Source organism: Rhinatrema bivittatum, chromosome 2 (assembly GCF_901001135.1).
Source record: "Rhinatrema bivittatum chromosome 2, aRhiBiv1.1, whole genome shotgun sequence".
Lineage (NCBI taxonomy): Eukaryota > Metazoa > Chordata > Amphibia > Gymnophiona > Rhinatrematidae > Rhinatrema > Rhinatrema bivittatum.
Genome location: NC_042616.1, coordinates 657,544,415 through 657,561,932, shown reverse-complemented (window position 1 = coordinate 657,561,932; position 17,518 = coordinate 657,544,415). Strand labels below are relative to the sequence as shown.

The following is a 17,518-nucleotide window of genomic DNA, read 5'->3' as shown; positions in this document are numbered from 1 at the left end:
GCACAAGGGTTTTAAGGATGGCTTCAGAATCCCTTATGAGGGTTCTATGAACCCTTCAAGCTATACGAATGCGCCTTCTGCTACCAGTTTTGTTGAGGTTATGAGGGAGAAACTGTCGATGGAGATTAGTCTCGGTAGGGTGGCGGACCTCATCCCCCTGCCTCCCTTCGACAGGATGGTTTTACCACCATTGGTGGTGCCCAAGAAAGAGGTTATGTATAAGTTTAGGCTTGTACATAACCTTTTTTACCCAGCTGGTTGGAAAGTGAATGATTTCATCCCCCAGGAGAAGGCCTGTACGTTCCAATACGCCTCCTTCGATAGTACGCTCAACCTCCTCAGGGATTATTGGGAGGGGGCTCTCATGGCTAAGGTGGACATAGTCTGCCTTCTGGCTCTTACCGGTGCATTTGGATGACTTCCCTCTGCTGGGGTTCTTCTTTGAAGGTGCGTATTACTTTGATAAGTGCATGCTCTTGGGGTGCTTGGTTTCGTGTACACACTTTGGGGCTTGCAACACCTTCTTGCATTGGAAGTTGTCCCAGCACACCGGTTTGACAAGCATTGTTCACTACTTGGACGATTTTCTATTCGTGGGCCCTTGTGGCTCAGAAGTGTGCCACAATCTCTTTGATGGCTTTCAAACCTTGGCCAGAGACTTTGGCATTTCACTGGCAGCGGTCAAGTTGGAACTGCCAACTAAGGTGCTTACCTTCCTTGGCATTGAGCTCAATACTATTCAGATGTTGTCCAGACTCCCAGCCAATAAAATTCAGAAGCTGGTGAACTGATCCTGAGTATGCACCTGGCTCACAGGGCAACCCTAACCACAGTGCGATCCCTAATCAGGAGCCGGCTTTTGCTTGTCGCATAATTCCAATGGGGGCTAGCATTTCTATGCTGATTGATCACTGCATCCATGATAGTCATGAGGAAGTACCACAGATTGCGAGTTACCCGCCCAGTGCGCAAAAATCTCAGGGTGTGGGAAAAATTCCTGACTGATTTCAATGGCTCAGTGCGGCTACCTCCACCAGTATCCAGCTTTGACCTAGAGCTGTTCTCCGATGCCTCGGGGGGTATTGATTTTGGCCTATACCGTCAAGGCAGCTGGTGTATGGAGACATGGCCAAATACTTGGGTAGATTCGGGGATCATATCGAGCATCACCTTCCTGGAGCTGTTCTCGATAGTGGTAGCATTCCATATTTGGCATGAGTGACTGGTGAACAGAAAGGTGATATTCTGGTGTGACAACCTAGCTGTCGTTCACATAATCAATCAGCACTCCTTTTTCAGAATTCCTGAGGCTAATGGTCTTGCGGTGTTTGCAGATAAACGTATTGGCGCTGGCGAAGCAATGAGATTGCTGATTTTTATTCTAAGTGGGAAGACTTTGGAGGCTCGCTCCGGACGCTGAAGAGAAGGGGAATGCCAGTTCCTGTACACCTCTGGAGCATTGGAGCCAGGATGCACTAGACTTGCTGCGCCAATCAATTGCACCATCTACCTGATGAGCATACCTGAGGGGATGCAACGAAGTACTGGAAATCCTGGAAGCCTCCGACCAGCCAGAGGACCTGAGCCTTTCACACAGGATGATGGAATACACTGTGCAAGCTAAACAGTGTGGTGCATCTCAAAGCAGTCCAACAGATCTGGCAGGTTATGCTTTTTTTTTTTTTTTTTTTTGCAAAGGCCCAAAGTTTGCCCTTCCCAGTAAGGGACTTTGAAGTTAGATGTGTCCTTGTGAGTTGGACGAAATACAATCCTCGTGTCCTTGATGAGCGCCTCCTATCCTGCATGATAACCTGCTTACCCTATGGTGCTGTTTGCCTTCGGTGGTACTGGACCATTTTGAGCTGGTCTTATTCCGAGCCACCTTTTGCATTGCATTCTTTGCCGCATGTTGCATGAGCGAATTAGTTGCCACAACCAGTTCTAAACATGACCACTCCAGTATTCGAGCTTGCGATGTTTCCATCACCGATGGAAAAACTGACTCTCTGGATAATGGAGATCAAAGACCGACCAGCTCAGCTGGGAGGCATCAATCTCACTTGCTGAAGTACCAGGTCTGGTCACATGTCCCATTGCCAGTGCGGACGCTACGGGGCGCTCATGCCCTCCGGGAGAACACAGTTTCCATTGCATGCCAACTCACTCCCTCTGAGCAAGTATCAATTTAACACTATCTTTAAGTGTGCCCTGGAATTGGCTGGGCTGAGGTCGGAACAGTTCAGAACTCACTCTTTCCGAATCGGGGCGGCCTCCAGCGCGACTGCATCTGGGTTGTCGGCAAATGGCCACTGCATCTGGGTTGTCGGCAAATGGCGCTCCCTGGCATTCCTCTCCCATATAAGACAGGTAAACGGATCCCCGGGACTCGACGCACCTTAGCAATTTGGATATGAATGTCACAAATATGATCGTCCCCTCCCTTGCAGCAATTTATTTTAACACCTTCTGTCCTTCAGGCCCCCATTGAGAACATCAGTCGATATGGATCACTGGACGCTCGTTTGTGTTTTGGGCGGACCAACGTGCAATATAAATAACCATCAATGAGCAACTGGGCATAGCGCCTATGAACAGATAGTGTTATGGCTGGGTCAGAGAGGTATGCATTGGGATCAGCTTGTCCCCCCTGCTGAGGCAGCAGCTAACAAGATTTGTCCCTCCAGAAGTATTAATCATACACCTCGGAGGCAACGATTTTGGACCCCACAATATGAGGAATGACATCACGATCATCTTGTCCTTAATGCTCTGCACCAGACTCATTTAGTCGGAGATTCCCCCCCCCCCCCCCCCCCCCCATCTCCAGTTCCTGGACTTGCCACTCTGGGGATGGTGAATGAAGAAATTAAACAGGCAGATCAGCAAATTTCATCAAACAAAGTGGTGGCTTGCACATGAGACACCACAACTGGCCTATGTGTGGAGTGCAAGGAGCCGTTCCACAACGATGGAGTGCATCTCTCAGATATGGACAGGACTTGTTCTTGAACAATTTGAAACATGCTCTTCACAGGGTGTTGTAGGGCCCCTAGTCATTGGCTGCAATTAGGTTCTGTGCCGCAGTTGGGCTTGGATTTGGTGGAGGGTCCTGGATAAGCCGTATGGCTTTCCGGGCCCTATGACGGGTGTTCCCGAGCCAGGAGGCAGTGCATAGCATGTGGTATACTCTACTTTGATGCAATAGGGACTCCCGGAGCGGCGGCAGACCAGATACCTACCCTGCAATTGGGCAGTCACCTTGCTTGGGCGAGTTGGGTGACCAGGAACGCCATGGAGATAATTGCCTCCTGGAGGGCAGGGCCATACTTGGTTGCATCAGGCCCCGGGCCGGAGGTGATGTGCTGACTGCGCAGAAGAGGACACTGTGACAGCTCTATCCATGTTATGGCTCGGTACATGGCTATTGTTGTATATTGTTATTAATTGTCAATAAAGCTGTGGCCAATTTTACCCCATATCGGGTCACTGATACTTTGGAAACTGCATGTGTGTGCTGTCTATGCTCCCCCCCCCCCCCCCCCAGGCAACAAATGATCATTGCTGCCTGGGTTAAGTCACGGCGCCGGGTCTGTGTACCTACGCCGTTGATAACCCAGCGCTGCACCTGGAGCGGGAGGAGGGGGGACCGCGGCTTGCACTCACTGCGTGTCAGTGACATCATCACTGGAATGTGCACCGTCAGCGCCGCACAATGACTGTACTGATGTCATCCCAATAGCGCACGCATGCGCAATGGAGTGCTGTGATGCTGTTGGAGGAAGGCAGAAGGGCAGTGGGCCAGGATGGAGGAGGACTCCCCATGATGACCGGAGGCCTTGGGGGCAGGTTGGGGCATCCGATATGGCCCATTGGACCTTGTCAAACACGGAGGCCGTCCCAAGGGGTGGGGGCTGCAGCACGGGGGATATCAGGGCAGCATACCCTGGCTCCGTCCCTTTTGGCTTCTTCTCCCCATGCTGCTATCCTTGCCACAAATCCACCCACCCACTCTTGTAATAATATGGTTATTCCTGCTGGTAAGAATTGGTCATGTTTGTTTTCTTGTCGCAGCGGGGCATGGGTTCCCAAGCTGGGAAAGGGGTTCACGAGTGGAGGCAGTGCACAGAATGTGGTATACTCTACTTCGATGCGATGGAGGCTGTCTGTCGCCAGGGCATGCTGGCCCTGGAGCGGTGGCAGACCTGATGTCCACCCTGTGATTGAGCAGTGAACTTGCTTAGGCAAGGCGGGTGACCGGGAACGCTCTGGAGATAATTGCCTCCAGGAGGGCAGTGCCTTGCTTGGTTGCGGCTGGTCCCAGTCCAGAGGTGAAGTGCTGACTGCGCAGAAGAAGACACTGACACCTCTATCTATGTTTTGGCTCGGGTACACGACTATGGTTGTATATTGTTATTATTTGCCAATAAAGCTGCAGAATTTTATGCTACATCAGGTCTCTATGGTACTTTGGAATCTGTGTGTGTGTGTTATCCCAGGACAAGCAGGACTTCACAGAGTAGAAGGATGAAGGGCATCCATCTCCCAATTAAAAAAAGAAAAGAAAAAAAGAAAAAAAACAGGGATGGGTTCATGGGCTTATAGGTATTACCAATTATTAGGCTTTTCAATATTTGATAGTTAATGTGACTTTCAAGGCATTCTTCACTTTCGGTGCATGTCCGGCATGACTCCTTGCTTCAATGACAGGGGAAAAGAAAAACTGATACTTCACACATTTCCAGCATTGCCCTCTGCTTCATGGCAGAGAGCTATGCTGCCGCTTACCCAACTAATCAAACTTAATATTTCACTTGGAAGCAGCTCCAGCACTGCTCTCTACATTAATGGTGGGGGTGAAAAGGGAATTAGAACATAAGGTTACTAAGAGCCAAGAGAAACAGTTAAGTATGAGAACAAATGTGTGAAGCTTGCTGGGCAGACTGGATGGACCGGTTGGTCTTCTTCTGCCGTCATTTCTATGTTTCTATGTTTCTATATGCTAGTCCTCACATATGGGTAATGTCACCAACGGAGCCCTAGTGCGGGAAAGTTTTCTGTCAAAGTTTCTAGAAACTTTTGACTGGCACTGTGGTGCCACTGAGCATGCCCAGCATGCTATGATATTCTCTGCCACAGGTGTCTCTCTTCAGTCTTCGTCTTTCCGCGCTGCATCACGGGATAGGAGCCGTTGAGATTTTCTCAACAACTTTTTTGACTATAAGTCAGCGATATTCTCTCTCACAGATCTCGAGGGGTAATTTCTTCACCGGCCGGTGAGTACCTCTGTCTCATTTTTCCTTCATTTGAAGGGAAATTTTTCTCTCACAAATTCTCGTTTGTTTCGACGGCTGTCGACTAGAAATATGGCTACAGGTTTTAAAAAATGTCCTGTATGCTCTCGGAAAATGTCGATTACCAATCCGCACATCGAATGTGTGCTATGCCTCGGAGAAAAACATGAGGTAAATAACTGCCCACAATGCACCGAGATGACACCGAAAGGCCGAAAAGCTCGACTTGAAAAAATGGAACATCTGTTCCGTCTTCAGCTTATCCCATCTCCTTATCCAGCATCGAAGTCGTCTCCGGCTGGAGCGACTAAGCGCTTGTTACTTAAAAAACCTTGCCCGGGGCTGTCGGGAGATCCTTCGTCACCTTCATCGTCATCGACGAAATCCATCGACCCTCAAAAGTTAAAACACAAGAATCGACATCGACGCCCATCGATGCCCGAAACTGCGTCCCAGGAGCCATCGATGGCGAAGCGGCCACGGACCGAGGAAACATCGGCGTCTGGGCCTCATCCTCCGTCTTCAGTTCCTGATCCTCTGCAGGGCCATGCACTGGATCCTACACCTCAGCCTCCGCCACCGCTTACAACTGCTCTGGTACCATCAGTTGTAATGCCGGAATTGTCTGATATCATCAGACAAGCGGTATCAAAGGCTTTCATGGAACAACAATTGATTCCGACGGGCTCGTCGATGCCGATGCTACCAGCATCGATGCCGGCAACTTTGCCAATGCCGGTGGGACCACAGATGCCGGTGTCGACTTTCACACCGAGGACAAAAGGTGACTCGATGCTGACACCCAGAATAATAACGGCATCAACATCGATATATGCACACCTGCCATCGTCCTCTTCGACGTCTATTCCGATGACTCCGGCTGTTTCCACACCGAGACAGCCACCTTCGACGTCAACATCGATTCCGGCGGCTATTCCATCGACACAGCTACCACCGGAAGAGCCAGAAGTTCAAGATCTAGCTTTCTTCCAGCGTCTACTGCAATGGTATCAAGATGTCATCGACACTTTACCGAAGCAACCAGAGAAACAGACACCTCCATTACTTTCCATCGATGACCCATTACCAGGTCCATCAGGAATGCATCTACCACCTAAATCCATCACAAAATCTCCTTATAGGGATGATGATGAGGATTCCTGGGATAGCCATGGGTCAAACACGTCTTATGAGGACTTCATGTCGGAACCCTCTCCACCGGAACCGAGGAAAAGGTCCCCACCAGAAGACCTGTCATTTTCCAACTTTATTCAGGACATGGCAGATACCATCCCTTTTAAATTGGCAACAGAGCAAGACACTAGACAACATACTCTAGAGGTCTTGCAATTTGTAGATCCACCCAAACAAGTCTTGGCCATCCCAATTCATGAGGTGCTTATAGATCTACAACACCGGATTTGGGAGCACCCTTCTACAGTTTCAGCAGTAAACAAACGGGTAGATTCCACTTATCTGGTACAGACAGCACCTGGTTTCCAAAAGGCACAACTACAACATAACTCAGTGGTAGTTGAATCTGCCCAGAAAAAATCAAGACGTATTCGTCCTCACTCTTCAACTCCTCCAGGTAAAGATCACCGTTCCCTCGATTCTTTGGGAAGAAAGGTATATCAGGCTGCAATTCTAAATTCCAGAATCTCTGCATACCAGTTATGCATGACACAGTATCAGAGAGACTTATGGAAGCAGATGGAACAATTCATAAACTTTTTACCTGCACTTTCAAGAACCAGCACAGGCCATAGTGAACAAAGGCCTTGAAGCAGGAAAACATGAAGTGAGAGCAGCTTATGATAGTTTTGACACTGCCTCCAGATCTGCAGCTGCTGGGATTACTGCTCGCAGGTATGCCTGGCTCAAGGCCTCTGATCTCAGGCCTGAGGTCCAGGAAAAACTTGTGGATCTGCCATGTTTGGGAGATAATTTATTTGGTGACAAGGTCCAGGAAGCAGTCCAACAGCTAAAGGACCACACTGAAACATTACGTCAGCTGTCCCAAATGCCTCAGGACACCTCTACACAATCACAACGACGCCTACCCCGGAGGGAACCTAGGCGTTCCTATTACAGGCCACAACGATACTACTCCCAAACTTCCAGGAGTAGATCTACTAGGCCTCAACAACAACGCTCCCAAACAAGACAACCTAGAGCTCCTCGCATGCAACCTCCGCCTCAGTCAGGCCCAGCGGCGGGATTTTGAGAATCAAAGCAGAGAACAAGCCACACCCTTAAATCATCAAACACATCTTCCAGTGGGGGGAAGAGTATCCCACTTTTACACACACTGGCAAACAATAACAGACCAATGGGTACTCTCTATAATCGCCCATGGTTACAAACTAAATTTTCTCTCCATTCCACCAGATTCTCCACCAAGTTTCTGCCCACAGCAAAAATCTCAGTTACCTCATCTACAAGCAGAATTATCCGCCCTTCTGAGAGCCAAGGCTATCCAATTAGTACCTCGGAATCAGCAGGGCAGAGGATTCTATTCCTGTTACTTCCTCATTCCAAAGAAAACAGGAGGCCTACGTCCCATCCTCGACCTCAGAAATCACAACAAATTTCCAAAGAAAGAGAAGTTCAGGATGGTTTCTCTAGGCACCATGCTCCCACTTCTGCAAGAAGGAGACTGGCTTTGTTCTCTGGATCTTCAAGACGCTTATGCTCACATTCCAATATTCCCTTCTCACTGCAAGTATCTGCGCTTCATGGTGGGTCATCAACATTTCCAATACAGAGTACTGCCATTCGGACTCGCCTCTGCTCCCAGAGTATTCACAAAATGTCTGGCAGTAATAGCAGCACACTTGCACAAGCAAGGTGTTCATGTCTTCCCATACCTAGACGACTGGCTCATCAGGAATCAATCTCAACAAGGAGCAATAACTTCTCTCAACAAGACAATTGCTCTACTTCACTCCATGGGATTTCTCATCAATTATCAAAAGTCCCATCTCACACCGTCTCACCTGCTCCAATTCATAGGAGCAGAACTGAACACCATCTATGCAAGGACCTTTCTACCCGAGGATCGAGCAGAAACATTGTCCTTGCTAGCAAACTCGATTCTCTCAAAGACGCAAGCAACAGCTCATCAGTTTCTAACCTTACTAGGCCACATGGCCTCCACAGTTCATGTCACTCCTATGGCAAGACTAGCCATGAGGGTAACTCAATGGACTTTAAGATCTCAATGGATCCAAGCCATTCAACCATTGCATTCTCCAATTCAAGTAACCCACCAGCTACGTTCCTCTCTACTTTGGTGGGTAAACAAGGACAATTTGCGCAAGGGCCTACCCTTCCAGCAACCAGTCCCACAGATAACGTTAACTACAGATGCATCCACCTTGAGTTGGGGAGCTCATATAGACAATCTCCAAACCCAGGGAACTTGGACAAAACTCGAAGCAACTTTCCAAATCAATTTCCTGGAGCTTCGAGCTATATGTTATACACTGCATGCGTTCAAGGACTGCCTTTCACACAAGACTGTTCTCATCCAAATGGACAACACAGTAGCCATGTGGTACATCAACAAGCAGGGAGGTACAGGTTTGTATCTCCTTTGTCAAGAAGCTGCACAGATTTGGGCCTGGGCCCTAAACCACTCCATACTTCTCCGGGCCACTTATCTAGCAGGCATTCACAATGTAGTGGCGGATCGACTCAGTCGTCAGTTCCAACCGCACGAATGGTCACTGGATCCCTCAGTAGCGACCAGGATATTTCAAAACTGGGGTCAACCAACCATAGACCTCTTTGCATCACATCTAAATCACAAAGTGGACAACTTCTGTTCTCTACACAAACAGAAGAACCAGCCAGCCAAGGAAGCCTTTGCTCGCCCTTGGAACTCAGGCCTACTATACGCATATCCCCCGATACCGCTCATAACCAAAATTCTAGTGAAGCTACAACAGGACAAAGGGTCCATGATACTCATAGCCCCATATTGGCCTCGACAAGTATGGTTTCCCACACTACTAGACCTCTCCATCAGAGATCCAATTCGTCTGGGAGTAGCTCCCACTCTCATAACTCAGGATCAGGGTCGGTTGCGCCATCCCAACCTTCAATCCCTATCCCTGACAGCATGGATGTTGAAAGCTTGACTTTACAACCACTTAATCTTTCAACCAATGTATCTCAAGTGCTTATAGCTTCACGTAAACCTTCCAGAAGAAAGAACTACTCTTCAAAATGGAAGAGATTTACTTTGTGGTGCAGACAAAACAATATTAATCCTTTTACCTGTCCCACTACTTCCCTACTAGACTATTTTATATCATCTTTCAGACTCTGGCCTCCAGACTTCGTCAGTATGAGTACATCTCAGTGCAATCTCAGCTTACCACGACAGGATAAGAGATGCACCAATCTCCACTCAACCTCTTGTCAGTAGGTTTATGAGAGGTTTAATGCAACTTAAACCACCAATTCGGCCACCAGTCACAGAATGGGACCTGAATCTGGTTTTAACAAGACTTATGCGTTCTCCTTTCGAACCCATAGATTCCTGTGATCTCAAATTCCTTACATGGAAGACTATCTTCCTCATAGCCATTACATCAGTTAGAAGGGTTAGTGAGCTACAAGCACTTGCCACGTACGAACCCTTTACGAAGTTCCTGCATGACAGAGTGGTTCTCCGGACACATCCAAAATTCCTTCCCAAGGTAATTACGGAATTCCACTTGAATCAATCCATAGTTTTACCCACATTCTTTCCAAGGCCTCATTCTCACCAAGGAGAACGAGCCTTACATACTTTGGACTGTAAGCGTGCATTATCTTTCTACTTAAATCGCACTGCAGTCCATAGGAAATCCAATCAACTTTTTGTTTCTTATGATCCAAACAAGCCAGGTAAAGCAGTGGGTAAACATACTCTGTCCAACTGGCTAGCAGATTGCATACAGTTTTGCTATGAAAAAACAGGCCTTCCTCTCCAAGGGCGAGTAAAGGCACATTCAGTAAGAGCAATGTCAACCTCAGTAGCACACTATCGTTCAGTGCCAATCCTTGACATATGTAAAGCAGCAACATGGAGTTCTCTTCATACCTTTGCAGCTCATTACTGTTTGGACAAAGAAGGACGACAAGATTCAGCCTATGGACAATCTGTCTTAAAGAACTTGTTTCCAGTTTAAACCCAACTCCTTCCACAACCAACCTATTATCTTCGGCTGACTCATTTCAACAGCAATACTTCACTGTTGCCTCAATCCCAAATGACTCAGCCTCTAGCTTGCTAATCACCCATATGTGAGGACTAGCATCCTGCTTGTCCTGGGATAAAGCAAAATTGCTTACCTTGTAATAGGTGTTATCCCAGGACAGCAGGATGTAGTCCTCACAGAACCCACCCGCCACCCTGCGGAGTTGGGTCTCATACATTTTTTATATATATATATTTATTTATTTATTTTTTATTTATTTATTTATTTATTTATTTTTTGCCAAGGCTTATTGCTACATACGAGACTGAAGAGAGACACCTGTGGCAGAGAATATCATAGCATGCTGGGCATGCTCAGTGGCACCACAGTGCCAGTCAAAAGTTTCTAGAAACTTTGACAGAAAACTTTCCCGCACTAGGGCTCCATTGGTAACGTCACCCATATGTGAGGACTACATCCTGCTGTCCTGGGATAACACCTATTACAAGGTAAGCAATTTTGCTTTGTCTTCCCTCCCCCTCCCCTCCTCTTTTAGTGACAAACGGCTGCCCGTGTTAAAATACAGTCAAATATAATAGCACAAACAATTCATATACAAAACAAATATAATTTATTAAAAATATGAATAAAAAGGTACTTTAATTTGTGTTGCTGTTCTTTGATAGTAAAATAATAGTAAAATCATTTTTATCTTCTTACAGTCACATGGTGAGTGGGAAACTGTGGTCTATGGAAAGACAGAAGATCAACTGATCATGACTGAGCAAGCAAGAAAATATCTCAGCACATATACAGCCACCAGCAATATTTCAAGAGCTCTAATATTGTAATATTTATCTTTACAACCAGTAAGAATTCTTTGTGACTCACTGCTATCCTACCCTGCACTAGAAAGGTTGATTGTAAACCTGTATTACCACGGACTTCCTGTAAATAATTGATTTGTGTTAGGAGACAACCATACAAAGGGAATTTAATGGGCAGAGCACATAATCTGCCTTTCTCTCCAACCAGGTGAATTATAGCTCCTAATTTCCCTCGTCTTCATTCCACCTAATTATTGTCTGGTTCCTTTTGGCAATTTAATTTCCAAAGGGACATATTGTGGAAGTGAAGTCTCAAGTAGCACAATTTGCTTTGTAATTTTTTGTCATCTCCATGATGCTAGCATTGTAACCAGCTTACTTTGAGTCATCTGGACACGCTGAGCCAGTCTTGAATTTAGCCCATTGATTTTATGTACATGAAATTCCAATTTCTGGAAGAACAGCACAACTAACAACAAGTTAAATCAAGGCTGACTCAGCCCAGGTGAAATAGCATCCATTTGTATCCCTAAATGCTTGGAGGTGGTCGTGCCAGGTCCATGTGCTTAACACCTTTGAAAATTATGGAAACAGAGTGAAAAATCAGCCAAGGAGAAAACGATTGAAGTGGCTTTATCTTCAAATTCTGACTACATTTTTTACTTGGTAATTTTTTTTTTTTTTTTTTGCATTTTGTTCACATAATTCTACAAAACCCTAAGGGATCTCAGTCATCCTAGGACCAAATAAAACTGTGCTGCTAGAGTTCAGATCACTTTGGTGAAATGTGACTTTTGAAATTAAATAATAAATAAGTTCTTTGTGGCAGGGGATGCCTTTAAATATTGTACCCACGTTGCTTGTATTAATACAAGGATACAGGCGATGATGGACTTTTCTATTTCCTTGTACAGCGCTGCATACTCTATCAGCACCATATACGATTAGTATAGCAAAGAAATCCCAAAGTGATGCAAATCCTGCAGAGAAGTAAATTGAGGTGTTGGAGTGAAAGAGGATTGCGTGACTTCCCATGAAAATGAAATAAAGCAGTCACCATTTAGGCAAACTATAAAATAGTTTGAAAGCATAATTCTTAGTTGGGTACATTTGTTTATTTCTCCTGGTTGCTGATGGATAGCTGATTTTGTTTCCAAAAAGCTTGCTCTTTCATAGTTAGCCTCATCTTCCTGTTGATCCAGCCGGTGATGCCAGAGTCTGCACGGTACATTGGATTCGATAGAGTGGAGTTCAGGAAGAGAAACAATGGATAATAAAGAGAACAGCCCTAGAGCCAGTGGACATTGGATCTGAATTCAGCACTAATGAGTTGACAAATAGACAAAATATATATAACCCAAAAACTGGTGGTTGGTGATGCATACATTTTTAAAACATTATTTCCCTCATTGATAGAGAGAAGATAGTTTGCCTTGAATGTAAAGGGATAGCATGAATAATCCCTGCAATACTTTTGAAGAAAACATGGCAAAAAGTAAAATAGAGTGTGGGAGCAGGTTTACAAAGCATATTTTTATTAGACAATTTTTCATAGAACTTTATTCATTATAAAATAGTAATTTCTTGATGCTGCATTTTTGATGTTTTGTAGGTTTACAGGTACTACTTTTGAAACTATATAGCGCGACTGCATTGAATGCATGTCTACAGAAAAGCACTTCTGCTTAAATTGCTCAGTTGCTTAGGTAGCATTTTATTTTATGTAAAAAAAAAAAAAAAACCACATTGGGGAGGTATTGGAAGGAAGATTAGAAAGTTGCACTACAGGTTTTTGGTATGCTCGGTAAAATACTACAGTGTTAAATATATTTATTTGTGAACGGTACTAGAGAAAACGATAGTCAAAAGGCTGAATTAAGTTTTTCATTCTTAGTAAAGTATCAGTATTTCTTCATTAATTTCGAACCAGCTGAGACCATTGTTGAATGTATTGTACAGTATGTAGGCGCAGGGTAACCTTGTAAATTGGAAAGAAGTCTGATTGTTTTTATAATTTATTTCTATTTTAAGCTTAAGTGTAGATATTTATACATAAATATATGTAGGGATGCAGGGTATTTAGAAGCCAGTGTTGTTTTCTGTTTTAACAGCTAAGGACCCTATTCAGTAAAGTGTTTCTCCCATTCTATGCCTATGGAACCAAATCCATAGATTCCAATCCAGGAAGCAATATTGAACTGACTAGAAGTGCCATATGAACACAGAAGGCACTCGCTGTTGCTTAATGCATCTTCTGGGAATAAATCTCATGTGAATCGGGTACCCAAATGGTAAAGGACAAGTTTTTAGTAGTGATGTATGGAAAAGCAGTAAATTCTTACCTGAGATGAATACTAATTGGTATGTTACAGCTGCATGAATATTGCACTAGACACTAAATCATGTTACTCTTATGCATATCTAAATCCTCCTGTGCTACAAGTATGACAAAGACTTGTAATTTTTAAACTTTATACATAGCTTGGATCCTATAAGTTGCCTGTCAGGTGTAAATGCTAGTTGGTCATGTCTGCATTCCTCTTTAGGAAAGCATCTCTATTTTAAGCCTTTGGGGAGCCCAAGCACTTCTGAGAATTCCAGAGAATTGTCTGTTTATCGGGAACCATTGGGTTAAAGAAAAGCAAAACATGTAAATGATAAAGCTCTTAGCACCTTGGCCCTGAACATTGTATGTGCACGTAGATGTCTTACCATTAAATTTACTTTCAAAACTATTTCTAGAGAAAAAGTATATTCTTTATTTATTAAAATCTTTGTCTTTTGGAAGACTCTTTTTTTTTTCTGCATTTCTCTGCAGGTTATGACAGTTGCTTCAGTTGCCTAGTCTTAGGTATTTGCACTTATTTTGTTTTGAAGGAATGTCTTGGTTGTGCTTTTAAGAAACAGATTTCATGTTAACAAATTACAGAGTATATTGGTACACTTGTCATCTTAAATACTGACAGGTAAATGGAAGTCTGTACTGTCATTTATGTATAAGTCTGATGTTCTTCCTTTCCACGCCTGAGATGTGCTGCTATAGATGACAGCAGAATCGGCTTGCTGCTACTGAGAGATGGAAAGAGAGAGCGTCTTATGCACTGTGTGTGAAGTTGAACACACAAATGATGGCAGGTTATCGAGTTAACTAACTGGGATCAATCTTTACCATGAAGTTTGTAGCTGAATGACTATAGCATTAACCAAATACCATGTGTGTGCAGGGAAGAGGGGAGGGAGGGAAGAAATCCCTCATAGTGTAATTTAAAATCAAATTATTTCAAGATATTTTAAGCAGCAGTACTGGCTAGATTCTCCAGAAATTCATCACATTTGTTTCTTGGTTTTGCTTTCTCTTGTGTTAGCCCCAGATCATTATCATTTTCTGTGCTGGTAATATGTTTATCCAAAATTTTCTTTAATAACAGCTATGCATCTTTTATAACCATGCCCCTATTTGTAAAAATCCTCTTCCCTGAGTCCTCGCTGCAGCTGTTTTTGTTGTGCTCATGCTTATTTAGCAATGTGATGCCTGTAAGGGACTCTGAGTAAACACGGTGCGAGGAGGCTAAGAAGCAGGGACATTAATACATTTTAAATACAAATATTTGTTCAAAAATATTTTTAAAAATCATAAAAAAAGGAAAAGGTGTCATAATTGTTTACTTAACTACCAGCTAAAATACCTTAAAATTACCAGTACTGCAGTTCAAAACACTTGAAATTTTATCACTAATCCAAAGATTAATACCACTATTTATGGCTGGATAAACTTTTTTTTATACAGGATTTTGGATATTAGCAAATAGAACTCAGCTTAATCCTCTTCCATGTTAGGGTATTACATCTTAATTTAAGGCATTATAGCTCTTCTTTAAAACCAGCTAAATCATAAGAATAGTAGCTTAAAAGAAAATCATACCGTGTGTACTATGCAGTATTTCTGAAACACTATGCAACATTTTAATGTTTTTACATATCTTTAAGCTACCCTTCCCTCCCCTCTGTCCATGAGCAGCCCTTTTTGAAAACATCAGAGATCATATCTCACACAGTGGCATCAGACAAATTTATGTAGTGTATGGGAGATGCAATTTCTGACACTTTCTAATCTGGTTGCTCCAGAGAAGCTGGAGAATTGCAGAGATGGACTCTTGTAGCTGAGGAGTAGCATTAAGAGAGTTTAGTTTCTGCAGAAGGTTCTCTAGAATTCAGCTAGCAAGAGGATCTAACTGTGCATTGGGCAGGCAGTCATCCTGGAGAAGTGGTAGGAGACAAAATGATAGAAGGGATAAGAAAAGGAAACTATCAGAAATTCAGTTACTCTCTCTGCAGAGCTATGCAGCTGACAGCTCTCTCTTAAGGTCCTTTCTGAGCTTTTGAGTAAGACATTGCAAGTATCTGTTGCTCCCTTGTTGGGCTCTGCAGGGCTTTAAAGAACAGTGTTTTGAGCATTCATCATGCATTGTGTTTCAGAGAAACAAATGTTTGGAGCGTGTGTATTGTATTCTCATATATGCATAGCTTTATATTTTTGATATTGAATCTTTTCCTGTTTCAACCACTCCATCTTTTCAAAATCCACTATGTGTTGCATGTACGTTTGAAGAAATGCTCCGTATACAAACGGATGGTTTTCTTTTAATGGAATAAATCTTTTAATGGAACAAATAAACCATTCTACTATTTTGAATATAGAACATCCACAATTATTGCCAAGTATCACTAAAGTTAATCTTTTAATCAAATTTTGTCCCATCCAAACAATTTTAGCATCATACACAATGAATTGGTATTACTTGTTTCCCAAGTAGTTGTAGCTTTTGTGTGAAGTTTTAAACTTTACAACATGTCAGTTAAGCACATCTTTAAGTCACCTTTTTAATGTATTTTTTTCAACCTACTTGTTTTAAGATGCTGTAGATTATACATACTGTATATGTGCCAGCTAAGTATGCATGGAAACTGATTTCATGTATTAAATATTTTGTTTCTAAGCTTTTGACATAAATGTATAGTGAATACTATAGGCTTAGTTCTGTTTATGCTGGTGACTTTTTTTTGTATAAGAGAATCTTGCATACAAGTCTGACTACATAAACATATGTCGAATGCTTTTCTACAAGCACAAGCTGACTTTAGTATTTGTGTATTGTATGATGTAAGATCTTGTGTATCATTTTGATAATCAGTTTGTTGTGGTTTTCTGCCATTCTTAGAAAGCTAATCTTACTGTTTTATCATTTGTTATACTTTTATAAAATTCCATACTCTTTCAACAAATGTCCTTCAATAAAATGCTTGTGTAAAGCTCCATAAGGTTTCTAGTTTGAACTTTTTTTAATGCACAGATACTACTTCGAAAGCTTAAAAAAGTACCCTTACTATTAGGAATGAAAAAAAGTTATGTAAATTATTTATTACAATGCATTTCTCACTTTTCTATGAATGTGTACAAGGTGAGGAACAATAAGTAATAATACAATATAAAATTTAAAAAATAGAATGAAATAATATGGTCATAAGACAGAATACCTACAGCATAATATGAACAATAAAATCATTCCTAAAATCATTTAAAAATGGATAAAAATAAAACAAATGCAGAGGACTGAGAAAAATAAAAGATAAGAACAGGCAGAAGTCAGGGTTATTAGGTAAATAGAGAACATGATGGCAGATAAAGACTATATGGTCCATCCACATCTCCAGCTTAGCTTTATAGTCCCTTCCTTACCCTCAGAATTCTTCTGTGCTTCTTCCATGTTTTCTTGAATTCTGATGCTGTTCTCATCTCTACCACCTTCACACGGAAGCTGTTCTATGCATCACAGTCCTCTTCTGTTGAAAAGAGATGTCTCCTATGTATTTAATCCTTGGTGATATTTAAATATCTCTATCACATCTTCCCTTTCTTTCTTTTTCTGTTTAAATCTTTATCTGTATCTATATGATTGTTCATAGAGCAGCTACTAAAGTAGTTTTCAAACTCTGGCCTAGATTCATCAAAATGCTAAAAATTTCGCATGAATAGTGCCCACGATTTAAAAAAAAAAAAAAAAAAAGGGTGTGGTTAAGGTAATTTTTCATTTACCACAATGTGCACTATTTTAGCATTTCACATAGGTATTTTACCACAACACGTGTTACATTTATTGCACCCACAATATTTCCACTTTGCAAGCTGAGAAGTGCCCAGAAAGGCATT

General features: G+C 42.9%; 1 protein-coding gene across 2 annotated transcripts in view; it reads left to right on the top strand.

Moving 5' to 3' along the window:
- MYBL1 (MYB proto-oncogene like 1) overlaps positions 1 to 16,589 on the top strand; it is a 489,278-nt gene extending 472,689 nt beyond the window's left edge. For both annotated transcript variants that reach the window (XM_029591403.1, XM_029591402.1), the window contains one exon: positions 11,206 to 16,589. In XM_029591403.1, coding sequence (XP_029447263.1) covers positions 11,206 to 11,334 — 129 coding nt within the window. In that variant the 3' untranslated portion in view covers positions 11,335 to 16,589. The remainder of the gene's footprint in view (positions 1 to 11,205) is intronic.
- The last annotated feature ends 929 nt before the right edge of the window (positions 16,590 to 17,518 follow it).